This window comes from Microcaecilia unicolor, chromosome 4, assembly GCF_901765095.1.
Source record: "Microcaecilia unicolor chromosome 4, aMicUni1.1, whole genome shotgun sequence".
Taxonomy (NCBI): Eukaryota; Metazoa; Chordata; class Amphibia; order Gymnophiona; family Siphonopidae; genus Microcaecilia; species Microcaecilia unicolor.
Window position 1 is genome coordinate 17,184,772 of NC_044034.1, and position 23,930 is coordinate 17,208,701.

At 46.7% G+C, this 23,930-nt stretch overlaps 1 protein-coding gene across 1 annotated transcript in view; it reads left to right on the forward strand.

The window, feature by feature from the left end:
* Positions 1–23,930, forward strand: part of ATG16L2 (autophagy related 16 like 2) — a 104,605-nt gene that overhangs the window by 65,448 nt on the left and 15,227 nt on the right. Inside the window, exons 7-13 of the mRNA XM_030199316.1 lie at positions 276–371; positions 3,565–3,627; positions 5,602–5,710; positions 8,498–8,603; positions 9,749–9,819; positions 17,821–17,892; positions 22,099–22,219. Of these exons, the coding sequence (XP_030055176.1) occupies positions 276–371; positions 3,565–3,627; positions 5,602–5,710; positions 8,498–8,603; positions 9,749–9,819; positions 17,821–17,892; positions 22,099–22,219 (638 nt within the window). The remainder of the gene's footprint in view (positions 1–275; positions 372–3,564; positions 3,628–5,601; positions 5,711–8,497; positions 8,604–9,748; positions 9,820–17,820; positions 17,893–22,098; positions 22,220–23,930) is intronic.

A 23,930-nucleotide genomic window follows, 5' to 3' on the forward strand; every position in this document is an offset into this window, starting at 1 on the left:
ACCCATGGGAAAGGGATGTAACAGTACCCATGATACTTTTTCATGGGAGAAAACCTTTTCTTTTAAACATAGTGCAAACAGTACCTATCAAATTTAGGGGTAAGAGAAAAAAATCTCAAAGCTTCCTACAATTTGCTAAACTTCCTGTAATGTAAAATTTTGGCAAAGCCCCCGTTTTAGAGCAGCAATCAGAGGTGGCAGAAGGTAGCATTTAACACACAGACTCTGTTATTTGATCCTGTGGTTTATTTATTTTCCTTATTTATCCCCTTCAGGGAGCGTGAAGATGTGGCAACCCTAGACCTCAAGACTCTCAGCCTGGATATCCCTGAACCACAGGACAGCGGAAAAACACTAAACAGAGCCTTTCGGTAAGCAAAACCCACATTTCCCTGGACTCTTACTCAAGTATATTCTGAATAAGCAGTATAAAATGTTTTGTACATTTTTGGGATCTTGCTGGGTATTTGTGACCTGGATTGGCCACTGTTGGAAACAGGATGCTGGGCTTGATGGACCTTTGGTCTGTCCCAGTGTGGCAATACTTATGTACTTATGTACACTTTGAAATTCTGCATGGAATCTTGTTATTCTTTAGAATTCTAGAATCTTGCTTTTTTTTAGGGTTCTACATGGAATGTTGCTACACTTTGAAATTCTGCATGGAATCTTGTTGTTCTTTAGAATTCTAGAATCTTGCTACTCTTTGGGGTTCTACATGGAATGTTGCTACACTTTGAAATTCTGTATGGAACCTTGTTATTCTTTAGAATTTAGAATCTTGCTACTCTTTGGGGTTCTACATAGAATGTTGCTACTATCTGGGTTTCTGCCAGGTACTTGTGACCTATATTGGCCACTGTTGCAAACAGGATGATGGGTTTGATGGACCTTTGGTCTGTCCCAGTATGGCAACACTTATGTACTTATGATCCCTGTGCCCTCAATACTTCATCATCTGAATCAGGGAGGCGGAGTGACCATTTGGGCAACAGGGCAGTGCCCAAGGGCCCAGTGTAGTTGGGGGGCCCAGTACCTCCTTCTCATATGTCTGACATCTCTCTCTCCTCCGTCCCCAGTTCTGGGACTCCCCCTCTCTCACCCCCCCCACCCCATTTACCTCAAAAGTTCCTTTTTCTGTACAGTGACTGAACCCTTTCTTATGTAACTTCCTGCTTCCGCCAGGGTGGGTCATAGCAGAGAGGTTCCGGTCAGCGGCAGGCATCCAGGGCCCTGTACAGAGAAAGGGACTTTGAAGGGAAATGTGAGGAGAGAGCCAGATTCAGGGACAGAGAGGAGAGAGGGGAAGGTGTTGGCCTCGGGAGGGGGGAGAGAAGTTGGACCTGGGGAAGGGAAAGGCAGAGATGACGGAGCTGTAGAGGGGAGCAGAGATGATGCATTAAGGGGAGGAAGGAAGAATGAGAAGGAGAGATGTTGCATCTGGGGGAGGGACAAAGATGGTAGATCTTGGGAAGGGGGAGAGATGTGGGACCCAGGGGAGGAGAAAGATGTTGGATCTGGGGAGGGAGGGAGAAACGATGGATCCGGGGAATGGAGGGAGAAATGGGGGACCCAGGGGTGGAGGGGGAGAAAGATGTTGGATTTGGAGAGGGGAGAGAGGTGTTGGATCTGGAAGGATGGAGGGAAAGATGTGGGACCCAGGGGTGGAGGGGAAGAAGAATGTTGGATCTGGGAAGGGGGGAGAGATGTTGGATCCAGAGAGATAAAGGGAGAGATTTAGGACTCTATGGTGGAGGGGGAGAGATGCTGGATCCGGGAGGAAGGAGGGAGAGAGGTGGAACCCGGGGGGGGGGGGGGGGGGGGGGGGGGGGAGGGGAGAAAGATATTGGATCTGGGAAGAGAGGGAGAGATTTTGTATCCAGGGGATGGAGGGAGAGATGTGGGGCCCAGGGGCGGAGGGAGAGGGATCTGGGACACAGGGGCGGTGGGGCCTGGGGCCCTCTTACTGTCCCCCTGGGGCCCTCTTTACTATCCGGGGGCCCAGATCCCTATTAGTCCGCCTCTGATCTGAATCCTCCATTTGTGCGCTTGTGGACTTATAGGGGGTAATGCTATAATTGGGCACCTAGTATAGGTACCTGGATGCACTGCACTGAGAATTAATTCTATAACAGGATCTGAGCGCCAAGATTCCCTTATAGAATATTAATATAAATCAGCATGGACGCATCTGCATTTTACTGCCAGATTCTATAAAGTTGGGCACCCAAATTTTCAACACGTCTGCCAATGTGGGTACATAATTTATAGAATAATGCTAGTTGTGCGCCTGACTTAATTGTTAGATTAGGCGCTATTTGGTGTTAATTAGCGCTAATTGGCACTAATTTACCGTTTTGCGCATAACCCCACACTTAGGCTCTATTCTGTAAATATAACCCCTCCCCCCACCCTGATATTCAGCGCTATTTAACCGGCCAGAACGGCTGCTGACCAGTTAAATAGCGCTTAACCGGCTGACCCCTGCTGAATATCCCTGGTTAGAGGATAGCAGCCATATTTGGCTAATGCCAGTTAATCTTGAAACCAGCCAAAAATAAACCGGCTATTCAGTGCTGGTGCAAATGCACGCTAAACAGGTATTTTATTATTCCTCCGCAATGATCAGCGGGCAGTGCGCCAAACCCATGTAAGGTGGTGAAGCCCCGCCCAGTGCGTTCCAGGATGCACTGGGCAGGGATGTACGCTGCCATTTTTAAATGCAGTCCTCCTCTGCCACTCAGATATTGAGGGGGGGGGGCGGGGAAGGGGGCCGCTACAATAATGTCATTCGCTGGGTCGTTATGAACGCTTAACCATGCTCCCACACTGTACATAAGAAAAGGGGGGAAGAATAAATCTTCGTCTCTGGGTTGTTGGGTGAGGTGGCAGCCCCTGGTATGGGGCCATGTGGTGATCGGCAGGTTTGGGGTCTATGTGAGGCCACAGTGCACCTTATTATCTTATAAGTCGCATAAAGTGTCACATCACTCCATAAACAGACAGCGCTGTCAAGTAGTAAATTTAATATGAATCAGAGAAAAGTTTTCTTCACTCAATGTGTAATTAAACTCTGGAATTTGTTGCCAGAGAATGCGGTAAAGGCGGTTAGCTTAGCGAGGTTTAAAAAAAGGTCTGGACAGCTTCCTAAAGGAAAAGTCCATAGACCATTATTAAATGGACTTGGGGAACATCCACTATTTCTGGGATAAGCAGTATAAAATGTTTTGTACTATTGTGGGATCTTGCCAGGTATTTGCGACCTGGATTGTTCACTGTTAGAAACAGGATGCTGCGCTTGATGGACCTTCGGTCTGTCCCAGTGTGGCAGTACTTATGTACCACAGGTGTCACGCAGCAGAAGCACAAAAACTGCCCAGGGGATGATGCAGGGAAATGTGGTCTAGATTTTTCTGCACGCACGAGGCTAAAATCAGGACTTGATGCTCCTGCTGTAATGGCCAAGGTGTAGTGGTGACTTCATTTCTGCCAGGGCCGTGAGCTTTTTTTTTTTTTTTTTTTTTTAAATCTGTCTATCTTCACTTCTGTGTTTCTAAATTTCAGGTCTGCATCAGCCACCATGTTGAGGTCCTCAAAGTTTGTGGAAACCTTTAAAGACCTTTTTGAGTAAGTTTAGAATAGATTCTCACTGGGGAGAAGGGGAGGGAGAGAACTGTGGTTCTTTTCATGAAGAAGAGAATCTAATGTAAGCACATGGGCGAAGTTTGACCGTTTCATTTGGGGAGGGCGGGGCATATTAGCATATTCATTTGCATACATGTATATCTCATATATATTCATTATGGTTATTCCCAAAAAAGCCAGCTCCTTCACAAAAGCTCACAATGTCCTTTCCCAATCCTATTTTTACTTTTCAACAATTTTTATTGATGGCTCAACTCACAATACATAACCAAAAACCACAATGTACAAAATAGTAGATACTCTAGTATTCGTAAGTACACAAAAAGCAAAAACAAACGGAGAATGTGTGCCATCAAGTATTTTTCAGTTTTCGCCCTTCCCCCCGTTTGTGTAAAGTGAAAAAAGTGAGTATCAGAGGTCCTTTGTGTCATAGTTGTGTACATGTCCCAATCCTATTTTTACCCAAAGACTTTGCACAACAGCCTCTGCCTTTTCTGCGTCCCTTGCTGTCCCTGGATGGTGAAAGGATCGGACTCTCGGAGTTCAACCTACTCAGGGCCAGATGCACTAAAACAATCGTTAAAGCCCTTCCCTTACCAATTCTTTAGCGAATTGGTAAGAAACGGGCATGCATCAAGGAAATCGCATACAAATGAGCTGGTCGCTGCTAGCTCATTTGCATGGGATTTCCTTCCAAGCCAGTCGGCCAGCTGAGCACGCGCATGCCAAGGACGTCCTTTATGGACGTCTTTCACTGAAAAAAAAAAAAATTGTCCACATAATCGATCCAGATCCAGGAATCCAGCAGAGCCAACAAACGAGAGGGGAGGGAGGGAGGGAGGGGGAGGTACAGGCTCGTTACAAGCAGGGTGGAAGAAGGAAGAAGCCGGGTCTGTGCTGTCACCAGCGCGCGTTTAGGAACGGAAGGGCTCGTGGCTGGGAACTCTTCTTTTGGAACTCTTCAGCGCTCTCGCTCACTTTTCTCCCGTCACCCCAAATCAAAAAAACTATTTGGACGTCCGCTTCGATTATGCCCCTCCTCCAGGTCTCTCTCAGCCAATCACAGCGCAATCACCCAGGCAGCTCCTTTCAGTCGCTCCGGTGCCTCTGCCAGCAGCGATTGAGGTAGGTTAGCAAGCACTGTCGGACCGCAGGGAGCTGAAGGGAGGAAAGTCGGCAGCAGCCCAGGACATTAGATGGAGGTCATTCTTGCCGTTGGGGAGGCAGGACGGGGCGGCTATGACAGCGGACAGCGGAGCCGCGTCGTAGGCTATGCACTGGCGCTGCGTGCTGGTCCTCTCTCTGACGCACACACTTCACGCTAGAGGGGGTGGGACTAAGATCGGCGGGCGGCGGCAGAGAGAGGAGGAGCCTTTCAGCCTTGCAAAGTGCATGAGTGCAAGGCTCCACGGATGAACTGGTGCACACTGCTTTTCCGTGGGCAGGAATTTATCCCGATGATGCAGGTAAGAGTAGCTCTCGTTTGGGGGGGAGGGGCAATGCCCCCCCTCGCTCCCTCCCAAACTACACCCATGTGTAAGCATATATTATTAAGTGATGGGGTGGGGGAGGGGAGAAAAGTTGTTGGCATGTTCCACTTGAAGCGTGGGAGAGATGTCAACTCACGTATGAAGGCTGGCCTGAATGTTTGTCGCACAACGCCTACATCAGCTTCTGACATGTTCTCTTTCCTGGTGTATTGTATGCTTTGAATAAAAAAATAAATACATTTTCACAAAGTTATGCATGTAAATAGCACGTTACTCTTACGATCGTATGCGCCATTATGATGGGAGATCTCCTACTTTCACAGCCATGAATGTCTTGCCACTGCCTGTTGGCTTGTGAAATGTTTCCTCTTGTTAACAGCAGTCTCTGTGGGGTGTGTGTGTATGGGGGGGGAGGGGGTCACCTGGCTTATGTTCTCCTAATGACCACACTACCTGTCCCTCTAAGTTTTAGGAAAAGGCGCGTGAATTCTATGTGCAGTCAGAGCGAGAACCTCTACCCCAGGGCGCCTGTCTGCGTAGCTGCCACCATTCCTTCCAAGGCCATCTTTGTGCTGGTAAGATCAGACGACATGGAGTGAGTAAACCTGCGGATATCCTTCCTCTCTGACCATCTGTCCTTTCCTATTTAGTTCGTTCATTCACACGTTACTTGTCTCTTTCCCCTCTCCCCTCTTTCTTCTCGATTCTCCTTTTCAAGTTCTTTCTCATCTTCTTTTCTTCTCTTTTGCAAACCTCCTCCTGTATCTCTGGTCTTTTCCAGACCCTCCCTTTCTTTCTCTTTCCCCTCCTTTTGTTTTGCTTCCTCTATATCTTCTAGGCTCTCCCTTCCCCCTCTGGAGTGGAGGAGTAGCCTAATGGTTAGTGCAGCAGCCCTTGATTCCTGGGAACTGGGTTTGATTCCCACTGCAGCTCCTTGTGACTCTGGGCAAGTCACTTAACCCTCCATTTCCCCAGCTACAAATAAGTACCTGTATGTACTATGTAAACTGCTTTGAATGTAGTTGCAAAAACCTCAGAAAGGCGGTATATCAAGTCCCATTTCCCTTTCCCTATTGGAGATTCTACATGGAATGTTGCTACTGTTGGAGATTCTAGATGGAATGTTGCTACTATTGAGATTCTGTTGCTACTATTTGAGATTCTACATGGAATGTTGCTACTGTTGGAGATTCTAGATGGAATGTTGCTACTATTGAGATTCTGTTGCTACTATTTGAGATTCTACATGGAATGTTGCTATTCCACTAGCAACATTCCATGTAGAAGCCTGCCCTTGCAGATCAGCAACACAGCCACGCAGGCTTCTGTTTCTGTGAGTCTGCAGGACGTCAGACTCACAGAAACAGAAGCCTGCGCGGCCGCATTGCTGATCTGCACGGGCAGGCTTCTACATGGAATGTTGCTATTGGTGGAGTAGACTAGTGGTCAGTGCAGCGGACTTTGATCCTGGGGAACTGGGTTTGATTCCCACTGCAGCTCCTTGTGACTCTGGGCAAGTCACTTAACCCTCCATTTCCCCAGCTACAAATAAGTACCTATATGTACTATGTAAACTGCTTTGAATGTAGTAGCAAAAACCTCAGAAAGGCGGTATATCAAGTCCCATTTCCCTTTCCCTATTGGAGATTCTACATGGAATGCTGCTACTGTTGGAGATTCTAGATGGAACGTTGCTACTATTGAGATTCTGTTGCTACTATTTGAGATTCTACATGGAATGTTAATGTTGCTATTCCACTAGCAACATTTCATGTAGAAGCCTGCCCTTGCAGATCAGCAACGCAGCCACGCAGGCTTCTGTTTCTGTGAGTCTGACGTCCTACACGTACGCGGCCATCTGCAAGGGCAGGCTTCTACATGGAATGTTGCTATTGGAGGAGTAGCCTAGTGGTTAGTGCAGCGGACTTTGATCCTGGGGAACTGAGTTCAATTGCCACTGCAGTTCCTTGTGACTCTGGGCAAGTCACTTAACCCTCCATTGCCCCTGGTACAAAATAAGTACCTGAATATATGTAAACCGCTTTGAATGTAGTTGCAAAATACCACAGAAAGGCTGTATATCAAGTCCCATTTCCCTTCCCTATTGGAGAATCTACATGGAATGTTGCTACTGTTGGAGATTCTAGATGGAATGTTGCTACTATTGAGATTCTGTTGCTACTATTTGAGATTCTACATGGAATGTTGCTACTATTGGAGATTCTAGATGGAATGTTGCTACTATTGAGATTCTGTTGCTACTATTTGAGATTCTACATGGAATGTTGCTATTCCACTAGCAACATTCCATGTAGAAGCCTGCCCGTGCAGATCAGCAACACAGCCACGCAGGCTTCTGTTTCTGTGAGTCTGACGTCCTGCACGTATGTGCAGGACGTCAGACTCACAGAAACAGAAGCCTGCGCGGCCGCATTGCTGATCTGCACGGGCAGGCTTCTACATGGAATGTTGCTATTGGTGGAGTAGACTAGTGGTCAGTGCAGCGGACTTTGATCCTGGGGAACTGGGTTTGATTCCCACTGCAGCTCCTTGTGACTCTGGGCAAGTCACTTAACCCTCCATTTCCCCAGCTACAAATAAGTACCTATATGTACTATGTAAACTGCTTTGAATGTAGTTGCAAAAACCTCAGAAAGGCGGTATATCAAGTCCCATTTCCCTTTACCTATTGGAGATTCTACATGGAATGCTGCTACTGTTGGAGATTCTAGATGGAACGTTGCTACTATTGAGATTCTGTTGCTACTATTTGAGATTCTACATGGAATGTTGCTATTATTGGAGATTCTAGATGGAATGTTGCTACTATTTGAGATTCTACATGGAATGTTGCTACTATTGAGATTCTGTTGCTACTATTTGAGATTCTACATGGAATGTTGCTATTCCACTAGCAACATTTCATGTAGAAGCCTGCCCTTGCAGATCAGCAACGCAGCCACGCAGGCTTCTGTTTCTGTGAGTCTGACGTCCTACACGTACGCGGCCATCTGCAAGGGCAGGCTTCTACATGGAATGTTGCTATTGGAGGAGTAGCCTAGTGGTTAGTGCAGCAGACTTTGATCCTGGGGAACTGAGTTCAATTCCTACTGCAGTTCCTTGTGACTCTGGGCAAGTCACTTAACCCTCCATCGTCCCTGGTACAAAATAAGTACCTGAATATATGTAAACCGCTTTGAATGTAGTTGCAAAATACCACAGAAAGGCGGTATATCAAGTCCCATTTCCCTTCCCTATAGGCATATGTTAACTTTGCATAAATAAATAAGGTGATGTCGCCCTCGGTTCAGGCTTCTCCTACAATATTCTTTGGTAAGTCAGTGTGTGTTTTCTGCTTTCAGGAGGCTCATGACTCGGAGGTGAACGGAGTGAAATTCAGTCCCAGTTCCAAGCTTGTGGCCACAGGAGGGGCGGATCGAGTTATTAAACTCTGGAATGTCATTGGAGGTATAATCAGATGCTGCAAGAGTTTTGTTTTTTGTTTTTTTCTCTTCCTTCCTTCTAACTCAGCACTGAATTTTGTTCTGTACCGTTTATATGTACAGTAAGCTTGGATGCTGCAGGTGGCATCTGCCTGTTGGTGACGGCTCTCATCATGCTGTTGCATCTCTGGCTGCAAGGGGGCACTGTTGGCAGTCACACTCATGCTGTGCAAAACCACAGAGTTGGATTCAAGGGGGTAAGGGGAAAGGGAGGGGGCAGAAATTGACGCATAGGAGGACAGAAAGGGGAAGAGTGCTGGGGGAGGGAAGGATGAGAATTTTCTGGTTAGAAGGGATCGGATCAAGTCAGGCCAGGCAAGGTCAGGGGTGAGGAGGGAGATAATAGTCATGGGACCCTGTGTCTCTGAATCTCCCTGATGTAATTTGACACTAATACCTCCTCCCCCATTCTCTGGGTGTGGATTTTAGATTTCATTATTCCACGTCCAAATCCGAGCTCACATAAAGCTACAGTTAAGTACAAACCGGTCCCCTCTACATTGAAGGTGACAGTAATTGAGAGCATTTCACGCTGTGTACTGTGAGAAAATACCAAAATGGAACACTGCGGCCACTGTGAAAAATAGGAAAGAGATGAATCGCTTGTTTACTCTTTCCAAAAATACTAGGACTAGGGGGCACGCAATGAAGCTACAAAGTAGTACATTTAAAACGAAGCGGAGAAAATTATTCAAACCCTGGAATTCGTTGCCAGAGAATGTAGTAAAAGCAGTTAGCTTAGCGGGGTTTAAAAAAGAAAAGTCCATAACCCATTAGAATAATGGGGGTGCACGTGTTTGGGTGAAGAGGTGAGCGGCAGCGATTAATGGAACGTCAGTTTTCAAGCTCCAACTACTTTATTGTTTGTGGAATATCTGCTTTTACAACGGCTTCAAACCGATTTGTTGATTGAGTTCTTCCCCCTTCTCCCTCCTTCATCTCCAGAGGGCCAGAAAGAAGGATTTTAGATGAATTCGGTGCATTGGGGTGTCTGATGGAGCTGGGAGGAATACCAGTGACTTCCTCACTTCTGTCCTTTACTGTGCTGGGTCTCCCTGGGAAGTAAATTAATCGCCATGTGCTTTCTGTTTTTGTTGGGTTTTGAGACAGGAAGACTGCAGAGAATCCAGGACTTGGAAGGCTGCAACAGCAGCATCACCAGCGTGGAGTTCAGCCCCTCTGTAAGTGACCAGTTGAATTATTGTAATGTTTTATATCTGGGTATTTCAGTGAAATTGAGGAATCGTTTGTAATTAAAGCAGATTACAACTGCTGGTATGATTTTTGCGAAGAGTAAGTTTGACCATCAGGCTTATTTTCGAAAGAGAAGGGCGTTCATCTTCCGACACAAATTGGGAGATGGATTTCTCTCTCTCAGGGTTGCCCAAATCGGCGTAATCGAAAGTCTATTTTGGGCGTCCTCAACTGCTTCCCGTCGCGGGGACGACCAAAGTTCACGGGGGCATGTCGGCACTGTAGCGAAGGCGGGACTGGGGCGTGCTTAAGAGATGGGCGTCCTCGGCTGATAATGGAAAAAAGAAGGGCGTCCCTGACGAGCACTTGGCCAACTTTACTTTGCCCATTTTTTCTTGCGATCAAGCCTCAAAAAGGTGCCCGAACTGACCAGATTACCACCGGAGGGAATCGGGATCACCTCCCCTTACTCCCCCAGTGGTCACCAACCCCCTCCCACCCTAAAAAAAAAAAAAAAATCTGCACCCACTAACAACTGCTCCAGGGACCTGCATACTGCTGTGATGGAGCTGGGTATGACATTTGAGGCTGGCATACAGGCTGGAAAAAAAATGTTTTTTGGGTGGGAGGGGGTTAGTGACCACTGGGGGACTCAGGGGTGGTCATCCCCGATTCCCTCCGGTGGTCATCTGGTCATTTAGGGCACTTTTTTGGGACTTGTTCGTGAAAAAAAAGGATCCAAAAAAAGTGACCCAAATTTGCGCTAAAAATGCCTTCCTTTTTTCGATTATCGGCCGAGGACGCACATCTCTCCTCGGCCGTTAAACACGCCCCAGTCCCGCCTTCACCACGCCTCCGACACTCCCCCGTCAACTTTGGCCGTTTCCGCGACAGATTGCAGTTAAAGACGCCCAAAATCGGCTTTCGATTATACCGATTTGGGCGCCCACGGGAGAAAGACGCCCATCTTCTGATTTGGGTCGAAATATAGGTGTCTTTCTCTTTCGAAAATAAGGTGGATAGTGTGTGTATATATGCCATACTTTGTATTATTTGAATATTTTTACTGTCCTAATTGCCTATTGCTCATGTTTGATCTATTCTTACTGTACACCGCGCATAGAGTGAATTCCTTCAAAAAGGCGGTAAATAAATCCTAATAAATAAATACATAAATTCAAAGGCATTAAATTTAGAAGAGTTTCGGAGACCTCTTTTATATATCAGGCTCCTCAGCTATGAAATCATTTACCATCGCGTCTTAAGAACCAACTTTCCTATGATCTGTTTTGGAAGGATTTGAACATTTTTTTATTTAAGGAATTTGTGCATTCTGATTTTTCAGTGGATTTAACTGAGGAATGACCTAGTGGTTAGGGTGGTGGACTTTGGTCCTGGGGAACTGAGGAACTGAGTTCAATTCCCACTTCAGGCACAGGCAGCTCCTTGTGACTCTGGGCAAGTCACTTAACCCTCCATTGCCCCATGTAAGCCGCATTGAGCCTGCCATGAGTGGGAAAGCGCGGGGTACAAATGTAACAAAAATAAAATAGATACTATTGGAGATTCTACATGGAATGTTGCTATTCCATGTAGAAGGCTGCGCAGGCTTCTGTTTCTGTGAGTCTGACGTCCTGCACGTACGTCCTGCAGGACGTCAGACTCACAGAAGCAGAAGCCTGCGCGGCCACATTGGTGATCTGCAAGGGCCGACTTGTACATGGAATGTTGCTAGTGGAATAGCAACATTCCATGTAGAATCTGAAATAGTAGCAACAGTGGAGGAGTGGCCTAGTGGTTAGGGTGGTGGACTTTGGTCCTGGGGAACCGTGGAACTGAGTTCGATTCCCACTTCAGGTACAGGCAGCTCCTTGTGACTCTGGGCAAGTCACTTAACTTGCCATTGCCCCAGGTACAAATAAGTAGCTAAGCCGCATTGAGCCTGCCATGAGTGGGAAAGCGCGGAGTACAAATAAAAAAAACAATGCCCTCCCCCCACCTACCTGACCTCCTCACACCCAAATTTCCCCACCCATCCATTGCCTGGCACTCTTCAACTCCACTGGCCTAACCCTTGAGAAAGTTGATCCCATCAGACCCTGCCCTCCCATCACCCAACTAATCCCCCCCCCTCCCCCGTGGCCCAATACATCCTTCAAACAGATACACCGATCATTTCCATTCATAATCACTCACCCTTTCCCCATTACTTAACCCTCCATTGCCCCAGGTACAAATAAGTACCTGTAAGCCGCATTGAGCCTGCCATGAGTGGGAAAGCGCAGGGTACAAATGTAACAAAAAAAAAATTAAGGTACTTCTCAAATTAGTCACCTGCCCACTCATTTATGCAGTTCTATCCAAGTTTATCTTCCATTTCAGGTCAGATTAGGTAGTCGGCAAACTGCCCTTCACGGCCTCAGCTGTCAACAAAGGCACCCCCATCTGCTTACTCTTTTCCAGCATAGGCGCTCCATATGGGGAAGTTTCCTCAATCTTACCATATCCCTCATTTCCAGCTCTTCTAACTCTGCCTCAGCCAGGGCCCCAGCAGCTTTCTCCTGTGATTGAGGACAGTTCGTCTCGACTGACACTAAAAAGCTCAAGCAAAGGAGTGGAGCCAAATTTAACAAACTCTTTTGCTCCTCAGCTTGGCAGTTTACATCCTTAAGTTCTTGCCTGTTACTCAGTCACTGTGGAAAGGTCCCAAAACACCTCTATCCTATACATGTTCCACATTACGATGTCCATATTTCTTGCCTTGTCCAGTATGACCTCGTTGTCCTTACAACTGTGGAATGTGCTTGGGCAGGTTTGTGCACTGCCCTCCCCCCCCCCCCCCCCCCCCCGGCTCTGTGAGCCCTCTTGATTTTTGAACTGGGGTTCTTCCCCTTCATACATCTCAGGAGACATAAAAGTGCTTAGGATTTTATTGATCACTTGGATGATCTCCCTAGTAATTCTGGAGCTTTAGACACTTGTAGGAAAAAGTGGTTGTATCTCCTTCTCTGGTTCTCTAGATCTTCTATCTTGCATTTTTTTTTTTTATTGACGCATTGCATCTCCTCCAGTGTCACGTTTTCTCAGCTGGAAACTGGGTTTGTGAGCCCTTGGGCCACTGCCGAGGAGCAGCAGTGGCAGGCAAAACCACCCCACACCAGAAGCAAGGCAGAACAGTCAAACCGGCAAACCCAGGCAAGGTCTCTAGGCAGTCAGCCAGCAAGCAGAAGACAGGTCCAGGCAACGGTTCAAAAGGCAGGCGGCAAGCAAAGTCCAGGTCCAGGCAAAGGTTCAATAGGCAGGTGGCAAACAAAGCAGTCCAGGTCCAGGCAAAGGTTCAAAAGACAGGAAACCAGCAAAAGCAGAATCAGGTCCAGACAAAGTCTCTCAGGCAGAAGTGCACCAGCACCCACATACCAGGGCCTAAGACGCAATGCAAAGGCAACTGACTGCAGTCTCTAGGTGATTAATAAAGCCCATCCACACCTGAGGTGCAGCTGCAGCAACTCTGAGTAACAATGGAGGCTGTTCCCACAGGAGATCTCTAAGGACCAAATAAGGGCTTCCTTCCTGTCCTCGTTACTCCAAGATGGCTTCCTATGATGTGATCTATCCAAGATGGCTACGACTCTTGAGCCATCCAAGATGGCTGCCGCCATTGATCCAACCCAGATGACGGCGGCCAGAGATAGGAAACTGAAACAGATCTTCCCAAACACAGAACTACTCCAGAAAGGATAGGCAGAAGCCAGCTCAGAAGCTGACCTCCAGAAATCAGGTAGAGGCTGTGAGGGGTCACGACCACAGACGTGACATCCAGACCTTTTTCCAGCCCAGAGACAACCTCAGCCTCCTCTACTGCAATTCTGTCTCCTCTAGCTTGTAGCCCAAGACCACCAGACTGACTCTCGGGTCACTGCCCAATGCTGCAATTTCTTCTTTAACTTCAGTTAGCTCTGTTTTTATATCGTGAACTTCCAAAGAGTTCACATTCAGCACTGATCCTGCAACATCTGGGTCCTCATTTGCTCGTTTCTCCAGCTCTGACCACATGGCAGCAGCTGCTGTGCTTGGCACCTCTCACTGGCCCTGCATCAAAGCTGCTGCATATGTGACTCTTGAAGATTGACCATGTGCTACTTCACTGCTATCATGGAGCATCAACTGGCAATCTCCACAGTTAAAAACATCAGTTGGCACTGAGATAGGGGACATCTAGCAGAGGATGCTTTTACTTGAAATCGAGGGGTCTGTGGAGTGAAGACAGGAGCATGCTACAATGGGCTCTCTCTCTAGGCTTAGCCAGCCCTGCAGTTTTGGGTGAACTGGTGGGGACAATGCATGCCTCTCTCGCCCCCCTTCATGTGTCCATGCTAGGCATACCTTTGCTTGCAGGGATGCCGAGCCCCACCAGCCAGTAAATGCTTCAACCACTCCCCACTGTTTGTTTCTGGCTCCGAGCAGCATGCTGGGACTTCTCTCACATGCACGAGAAGTCCCAGCCTGCTGCTCAGAGCAGGGGAACAAGGAGCAGGTGTTACGGATTGGTAGTGTGCTCCTGGACAAAGGCCGGGGCCTATGTCTAACTGAACCCTCACCAGCAAAAGAAAACTAAAAGGCAGCAAAGCCCAAGACGCATAATAGAACCAGAAAGCAAGACACAGAAGGATGAGGAAAACACTTATTTGGGTCGCAGGGCCAAACTGGACCCCAATGCGTAACAGAGCCCACTCACTCGGGCCGCAAGGCCGAACTGGAACCCAAGCAGCAAGCAAGAAAAGGAAGTAGGGCATACAGGTAGTGGACTGAAACTCGAGAGAACAGTAGATCAGGCAGGCTTGCGGCCCAAAAGCAAAGGCAGTGATCTTGCAACAAACAAAACAGACCGGAGAAGACAAGGCCACAAACCAGAACACCCCAGCCAGGCTCAGGCCCACACAAACCTGCAGGCAGCACAAAGCCGCACAGGAATCACACACAAAACACAAGGGCAAAGGCAAGCCCAGTCAGGCACAAGCAACAACATTCTGTGTAGAAATCACTCACAAGCCCTCACAGAGACAAGCAGCAACACACTGTGTTGGAATCACTCATAAGCAGAAGGCTAAAGGCAAGCCCACATGGACACTAGCAGCAAGATGTCTTGAAACCCATCGCAGACTGGCAAACCGTAAGCTAGGGCGGCATTGACGTCAGAGCGTCTGTTTGAAACATTGGCGGGGTTAAAGTAGGTCCGGCGTCTGACATCATCCAAAACAGACGCCGGCCCTCCAAACCCCGAAATTGGCTCCACGCGTGCCAGCAGTGTACATTGGCGGATGCAGCTGCAGACTCCTCACTCATCAGTTCTCCCACAGGCCAGCCTGGACCTTGGTCGTCGCCAAGACACGGTAGGACCGTGACATCAGCGAGCAGCAGCAGCCTATTTACTGGTCTGGCGGGGCCCAGCATCCTCACCAGCAAATTAAAAGAGAATTCAGGAGGGGGCCTGAGCCCACATTTTGGGAGCCAGTTGTTAAAGTAGCCATGGGAGGACCTACTTAACAGATGGCTGTCGAGAGCCCGCTCCAACACAACATTGAGTGAATGGTTTAGGATGTCATTCTGTTCAGTGATGTTACTTCCTCCCTTCCCGTAGCCTTTTACTGTGAACACCAACCAACAGTGAGTGGGGAAGACATTTTGCTTTCTAGTGAAGTGGCTGGTGGCATAAAATCATAGCTCACTTCTTTGTGTCCCCATTGAGCAACTAATTTGCAATTCTGGATCGAAGCTGCATGAGTAGATCTCAAACAAAGGAAGAGAAAAAAATAGTTTTACAGTCCCACCAGCTGAGCACTAGATGGCAGCAGAAACCAGCCTAAAAGGGAGCATGTATGAGTCAAGGTTCTACGAGATGTAAAATAGTAGATGATGGCAGATAAAGACCTGTACGGTCCATCCAGTCTGCCCAACAAGATAAACTCATTTTACATGGCATGTGATACTTTATATGTCTACCCAAGTTTGATTTGTCCTTGCCTTTCTCAGGGCACAGACCGTAGAAGTCTGCCCAGCACTATTCTTGTACTAAGTTCTGAAGATTCTGGAATCCTAAAGAGTTACAAGATTCCGGAATCCCAATGAGTAGCAACATTCCATGTAGAACCCCAAAGAGTAACATAGTAAATGATGGCAGATCAAGACCTGTACGGTCCATCCAGTCTGCCCAACAAGATAAACTCATTTTACATGGTATGTGATACTTTATATGTATACCCGAGTTTGATGTGTCCTTGCCTTTCTCAGGGCACAGACCGTAGAAGTCTGCCCAGCACTGTTCTTGTACTAAAAGTTCTGAAGCTAACGTCGAAGCCCCTAAAAATTTACACTCCAGCTCATTCATATCTATTCAGTTACGATCAGTTCGTGGACCGTAGAAGTCTGCCCAGCACCGTTTTTTCTTCCCAGTTATCGGTGTTGCCACCCAATCTCCGCTAAGATTCTGTGGATCCATTCTTTCTAACCAGGATTCCTTTGTGTTTATCCCACGCATGTTTGAATTCTGTTACTCTCCGTCACCTCTTGCGGGAGGGCATTCCATGTATCCACCACCCTTTCCGTGAAAAAATACTTCCTGACATTACTCCTGAGTCTGTCCCCCTTCAACCTCAATTCATATCCTCTAGTTCTACCGCCTTCCTGTCTCTGGAAAAGGTTTGTTTGCCGATTAATACCTTTCAAATATTTGAACCTCTGTATATATAAGTACATAAGTAATGCCATACTGGGAAAAGACCAAAGGTCCATCGAGCCCAGCATCCTGTTCACGACAGCGGCCAATCCAGGTCAAGGGCACCTGGCAAGCTACCCAAACGTACAAACATTTTATACATGTTATTCCCGAAATTGTGGATTTTTCCCAAGTCCATTTAGTAGTGGTTTATGGACTTGTTCTTTAGGAAACCACCCAACCCCTTTTTAAACTCTGCTAAGCTAACCGCCTTCACCACGTTCTCCGGCAACGAATTCCAGAGTTTAATTATGCGTTGGGTGAAGAAAAAGTTTCTCCGATTTGTTTTAAATTTACTACACTGTAGTTTCATCGCATGCCCCCTAGTCCTAGTATTTTTGGAAAGCGTGAACGGACGCTTCACATCCATCTGTTCCACTCCACTCATTACTTTATATACCTCTATCATGTCTCCCCTCAGCCGTCTTTTCTCCAAGCTGAAAAGCCCTAGCCTCCTTAGTCTTTCTTCATAGGGAAGTCGTCCCATATGTAACAGGTTGTGATGCGATAATGTACTCTTAAAGATCTTAAGTAGGTTTGTCTGAAATAACATTTATTTGTATATTTTATAGCATTTTGCCTAAAAATTGTAATGCCCAAGGTGAGTTACATCAAAATACAAAACAACGATATACAGCTAACACAGTTGGGTTCAAATGTATAGGCACCACTGTTCAAATTGTATGTTTTCTTGAACCCCCAATCAACAAAAGTTGGCAGAGCGTCTGCATTGTACAAAGTTAATCATGGAATCTTCCTGCAATTTTTAATGTATACTTATGTAAGATATTGAAAATAAAAAAGCGAATATGGCAGGTGCAAAATTTTGGACCTTCCAGTTGATTCATTGCTACTTTTTAAAGTTGATAATAAGGCCTCAAAAGCTGATCATCTCGTTAGGCCTTCAGTTGATCAGGTCAAGGAAATTCCATGATTGAACAAATGCTCTGACCCTTCTAAACTCTCATAAAGTTATTGTTATTCTGTCTACTTAAATAACTTAACTAAAACACGAGAGGCTGTAATGCAGTGGCCACTTTGGATTCTAATGAGCTGCAAAGGTGGAATTGCCGCAAATCTCCATGACAAGATGTGTGCGTCCCGGCTGCGCTCATTTCTTTGGAGTTAACCTTGCCCCTGGGTTTGAGAGAAGCTCTGAAGGCACCCTTTTTGTCTGGCTCTCACTGAGCTGTTGCATTTTTTTATCTCTTCACAGGGGAGTCAGATTTTAGCAGCTTCCGCTGATAAGGCAGCCCACCTGTGGAAACTGGACGGCAGCAAATCCAAAGTAAGTAACCAAAGACCGACATATGAGTGAGTGTGAGGAGTAAGGTGGGGTCAGGCATCCTTGTAATGATCTGGGCATATTTCACATTCATATCATATGCCATGAGTGCGAGTACTGTATATCTCAACGGGGGAGGGGAAGACGTCTTAAAGTTGAATGTTAGTAATGTTGTTGGATTAATCATGAATTGATGATCAAGGCGACTGACTGTTGGGTAGACTGGATGGACTGTGCAGGTCTTTTTCTGCCGTCATTTACTATGTTATATTTCAAAACACAATACTGAAAGGTATTAATCCGTAAACTTGGTAAGAAGGCAGAACTTCAGAATGACCGCTGATCAGTAGAGAGTTTAGACTAGGGATGTGCCAGTCAGTCTGGGTTTAAGACCGAGTCCCTAGTGAATCAGGATTGTACCCCGCAAAGTTCTGGATTATAACCCCTATGGATCTGTTCCTGCACACAACTATTTATTATTATTAGCATTTGTGTAGCGCTACCAGACGCACACAGCGCTGAACACCTGATACAGAGAGACAGTCCCTGCTCAATAGAGCTTACAATCTAAAATAATACAGACAGACAAGACAATTAATGGTGAGGGAAGTACTGGGTGAGAAGGAACAAGGGGAGGGCAATTGAGTAGTGGTTAGGAGCCAAAAGCAGTAGTGAAAAGGTGGGTTTTCAGCATAGATTTGTACCCCGTGCTTTCCCACTCATGGCAGGCTGAATGCAGCTTACATATTGTATACAGGTACTTATTTGTACCTGGGGCAATGGAGGGTTAAGTGACTTGCCCAGAGTCACAAGGAGCTGCCTGTGCCTGAAGTGGGAATCAAACTCAGTTCCTCAGGACCAAAGTCCACCACCCTAACCACTAGGCCACTCCTCCACTGTTGCTACTATTTGAGATTCTACATGGAATGTTGCTATTCAAGTCGGCCCTTGCAGATCACCAATGTGGCCGCGCAGGCTTCTGCTTGTCTGACGTCCTGCAGGACGTCAGACTCACAGAAACAGAAGCCTGCGCAGCCTTCTACATGGAATGTTGCTAGTGGAATAGCAACATTCCATGTAGAATCTCCAATAGTATCTATTTTATTTTTGTTACATTTGTACCCTGCGCTTTCCCACTCATGGCAGGCTCAATGCGGCTTACTTGGGGCAATGGAGGCTTAAGTGACTTGCCCAGAGTCACAAGGAGCTGCCTGTGCCTGAAGTGGGAATCGAACTCAGTTCCTCAGGACCAAAGTCCACCACCCTAACCACTAGGCCACTCCTCCAGGCGCAGGAAGCTTATTCCAGGCATAAGGTGCTGCGAGGGAAAAGGAGCGAAGTCTGGAGTTAGCAGTGGAGGAGAAGGGGGACGACAAGAGAGATTTGTCCAGTGAGCGGAGTTCACGGGGAGGAATGCAGGGAGAGATGAGAGTGGAGAGGTAATGGGGCTGCAGAATGGATGCACACAATAAGGTTATTTGTCTAAAGAGAATGTAGGGCTAGAGGCATGACTGATAACCATTTAAATTGCTGTGGAAATATTTATTTCCAAGCAGTAGAACTGAATCAATATCCCTTTTGTTAAAGATTGTAAACCAGATACAAGGAGAGTCGGGGTAGTTGAGCTGACGTCCACTGGGTTATGGCATCTTTTGCCTTTTAAGAGTAGAGCTAAGGGATCAACACACACAATGAAAGCAATTGCCTTTTAATTGGATTAAAATCGCAATTCCTTTTAAGAGCAAAGGTTTTGGATGAAGATCAGTAGAGAGTGAAAGCCATTTGCAAAAAGTCCTCAGTTTATATGTTGGCCTTTGGCAAAAGGCAGCCACAATTGTGTGGGGTTTATACCCAGACCTGTAAGGACCTACCTACATATTCCCTAGAGGAGACGAGGGACAGATGGCAGAGGATATAGGCCTTTAATATACCTGAAATCAGAGGCGGACTGACCATTCGGGTAACCGGTCACTGCCCGAGGGCCCAAAGGCTCTGCCTGGATGCCCACCGCATACTACAGCCCTGCCCGGTCCTACGCGGCCATTTCAGGGAGGGGGGGGAGCCCTTACCGCCACCCATTGAGGTGGCGGTAAGGGCTTCCGTGCTAACCCGACAGTAACAGGGCAGTGTGCGGTAACGTGGCGGTACTTCCGTTATAGCAATCAGTAAGCCGCCACTTAGTAAAAGGAGCCCTATGTTTTACTTTGGTGTCCTGAGTCTGTCTTTCAAGAGCCTGATCCAGTTGCCACTCCTTGGTTTTTTTATTTTTTTATTCTGTTTACCCTGTGGATCTCTGTGTTCGTTCCACTGTTTGTGGTTGTTTTGTATGGGCCAATATTTCACGTTGTACCCACATAACTAAACTGGGTAAAGAGAGGACTGCACTGAAGTGGCCCTGCTTGCCCTGTTAGTTATGTCGGTGCTGCATCAGTTCTGGGACCACCCCTACCCTGTACCCGTACCATTCCCCAGCGCTGCTTGGACAGTCTGCAGCCGTCAGAGAAGATAATCAGCAGCACCTGCCTGATTAGATGCCACTGAAAATGCCCTCACAACCCACTACCAACAAACAGTGGATCCAAAAATGTCCTCGCACAAGTGATGTTTTCCTAAGCAAGGTCTTGATTTTGAAATAAATTGAAACAACCCGACACGAATCGTGTTTCGGCCGTAAAGGCCTGCATCAGGGGTCTATGAATAAACATAAATATAATAATAAAAACACATTCATACATATATAGAAATCACAGTACAAACTCTATAAAAAAAACTAAAAATAAAATGCCATATCCTATATAATAATTCTCACCTCCAACATTCTGAGGCTGCCTGGAACCGTGGTTTCCGGCCAGAGCTGCTCAGGAAAGTGGAGTAGATAAAAGTGACATCATTTCTGAAGTGCCACTGATTGGCTGCTATGACATGCTGCAGGACGTTCAATAGACAGGAGTGGAAGTGAACAAAGCAAGTCTATGGTAAGCAAGGAAGCCCATTGGTTAATCTCTGATTCCACTCCCCAAAGCAGCTGTCATTCCTATACACTCAAAAAAAAAAAAAAAGGAAACCTAGGAGCTGCTTCTCATTGCCGTTTTTACAGCTGTTTCCACTGCACAAAAGGAGGGGGGAGACACACAGACCCTGCAGGGGGGAGGGGGGACCCTGCAACTGGGAGGGGGGACCCTGCAACTGGGAAAATGGGAGGAGGGGGGACACCCCTGCAAATGGGAGACATACCGGGGGGACGAAGACAACCCTGGAATTGGGAGAGAGGGGGGAATACCGGGGGGGGGGGGGGGGGGGGAATGACCCTGGAACTGGGAGAGAGGGGGGACCCTGGCACATACTCTCATTCTCACACACACACTCGCACCCAGTCTCACTCTCTCTCTCTGTCACACACGCACATTCACACTCTCTCAAACATACACACTCCGAGGAAAACCTTGCTAGCGCCCGTTTCCTTTAAAACAGAAACTGGCCTTTTTTACTAGTGTTTATATAAAGGAACATATCTATTGATTTCCAAATACAGAAATAATCTTCTAGAACAAATGACAAACAGTTAACTTCTGCTAACTGAGAAATCTATGACAAGGAAATGATGAAAAACATATTACAAACCATATCATAAAATAAGCTTAACAAATTTTGTTTTGCACAAAAGCGTATAACGATAATAAACGTAAAGATCACCTTCTGTAGGTGTTGGCTTCTCACCATTGGAGCCGACTCTGTGGGTGCTTGAGCACCCCCAATATTGAGAAAATTCCTTGTATGTGTCCAGGGAGGGGTTATTTTCACTGGGCTTAGCACCCCCAATAATTTTGAAAAGTTGGCTCCTATGCTTCTCACAACCCACTAAGCATCATTTAACCAGGCCGGAGCCTGTCCTGCCCAGTTAAACCCTGATCTTCCTCCGAACACAGCTCAAGCAGCAAAGATTTCCATAAAATGGGAACAGCACGGGAGTGAGTTTCCACCCTCAGCAAGGTTTTTACAGACGCTACAGACTCGTGAAATTCAGAGAACGGTTAGGATTATAACAGCGCAAAGCGACTCGCAAATAACCAGGTGTAAGACTGGTCAGCGCTTTAAATACGATTGTAAGGAATTTTGAATTGTATTCTTCATTTCAATTGATATTTGGAAACAGCAAATATCAATTTATGCAGCAGATAACACACTTTAAGTATTTTGGTTGCCTTCCAGGACACTCTCACAGGGCACAATGACAAAGTGACAGCGGCGAAATTCAAGTCGGTGGTCCACCAAGCAGTGACTGGCAGCATGGACCGCACGGTGAAGGAATGGGACCTCCATAAGGGAGCTTGTAAGCGATTATTTCTGTCGGCTGCAGAGTCAAGAGTGGAGAATTTTAGTGACCTGAACAGCAGTAGCGGTGTACCAAGGGCGGGGTGGTAGGAGCAGGCAGCAAGGGGCAGTGTCATAGCCACGGGTGGTCTGGGGAGCTTTGCCCCCCCCCCCCCCCCCCCCAAACAAAGAACTCTAGAAGAAAGTCCGCTATTGTGTAATTTTTTGAGAAGAAAAGAATCCCTCAGAAACCTCTCAGACTCAAGGTCTTAGGTTAACAACGAGTATATGATATCGTTGATAAGTCTCCATCACAGGGATTCTAAAAACTTTTTAAATATTTTATATCAATTCAATAAGTGCCGAATGCTATGTTTTATGGTTAGGATTTTAATATCTCAAATCTGAATTGCACATTTTGCTGAACAAGCGCCAATGAAAATAAAGCAACACTTAGCTTAAGCCCGATGGCGCCGCCGTTTCACCTTCTCGTGGCTTCTTCAGGGACTTGCGTTGCAGATATTGGTTCAATTTTTTTCAGATTTATTTTATTTTTGTTACATTTGTACCCCGCACTTTCCCACTCATGGCAGGCTCAATGCGGCTTACATGGGGCAATGGAGGGTTAAGTGACTTGCCCAGAGTCACAAGGAGCTGCCTGTGCTTGAAGTGGGAATCGAACTCAGTTCCTCAGGACCAAAGTCCACCACCCTAACCACTAGGCCACTTCTCCACTGTTGCTACTATTTGAGATTCTACATGGAATGTTGCTATTCCACTAGCAACATTCCATGTAGAAGTCGGCCCTTGCAGATCACCAATGTGGCCGCGCAGGACGTCAGACTCACAGAAACAGAAGCCTGCGCAGCCTTCTACATGGAATGTTGCTAGTGGAATAGCAACATTCCATATAGAATCTCCAATAGTAGCAACATTCCATGTAGAATCTCCAATAGTAGCAACATTCCATGTAGAATCTCCAATAGTAGCAACATTCCATGTAGTAGTCGGCCCTTGCAGATCACCAATGTGGCCGCGCAGGCCTCTGCGAGTCTGACGTCCTGCACGTGACGTCAGACTCGCAGAAACAGAAGCCTGCGCAGCCTTCTACATGGAATGTTGCTAGTGGAATAGCAACATTCCATGTAGAATCTCCAATAGTAGCAACATTCCATGTAGAATCTCCAATAGTATCTATTTTATTTTTGTTACATTTGTACCCTGCGCTTTCCCACTCATGGCAGGCTCAATTCGGCTTACATGGGGCAATGGAGGGTTAAGTGACTTGCCCAGAGTCACAAGGAGCTGCCTGTGCTGGGAATCGAACTCAGTTCCTCAGTTCCCCAGGACCAAAGTCCACCACCCTAACCACTAGGCCACATTCTACAAAACAATTGATATAAAATATTTAAAAAGAATAAGTTTTTAGAATCCCTGTGATGGAGACTTATCAACGATATCATATACTCATTGTTAACCTAAGACCTTGAGTCTGAGAGGTTTCTGAGGGATTCTTTTCTTCTCAAAAAAATTACACAATAGCGGATTTTCTTCTAGAGTTCTTTGTTTTGTTTTGTATAGATTTACCATATTTTAGACACTAGATTTGCTGCACTATTGTATTTTTAGTATTGGAGCTTTGCCCCCCCCCCCCTCCCCAAGTTTGGGCTCATGTCAGCCTCCGTTGCAATGGCTGGTGAGGATTCCCAGGCCCCGTCAGCAGAAGAGCT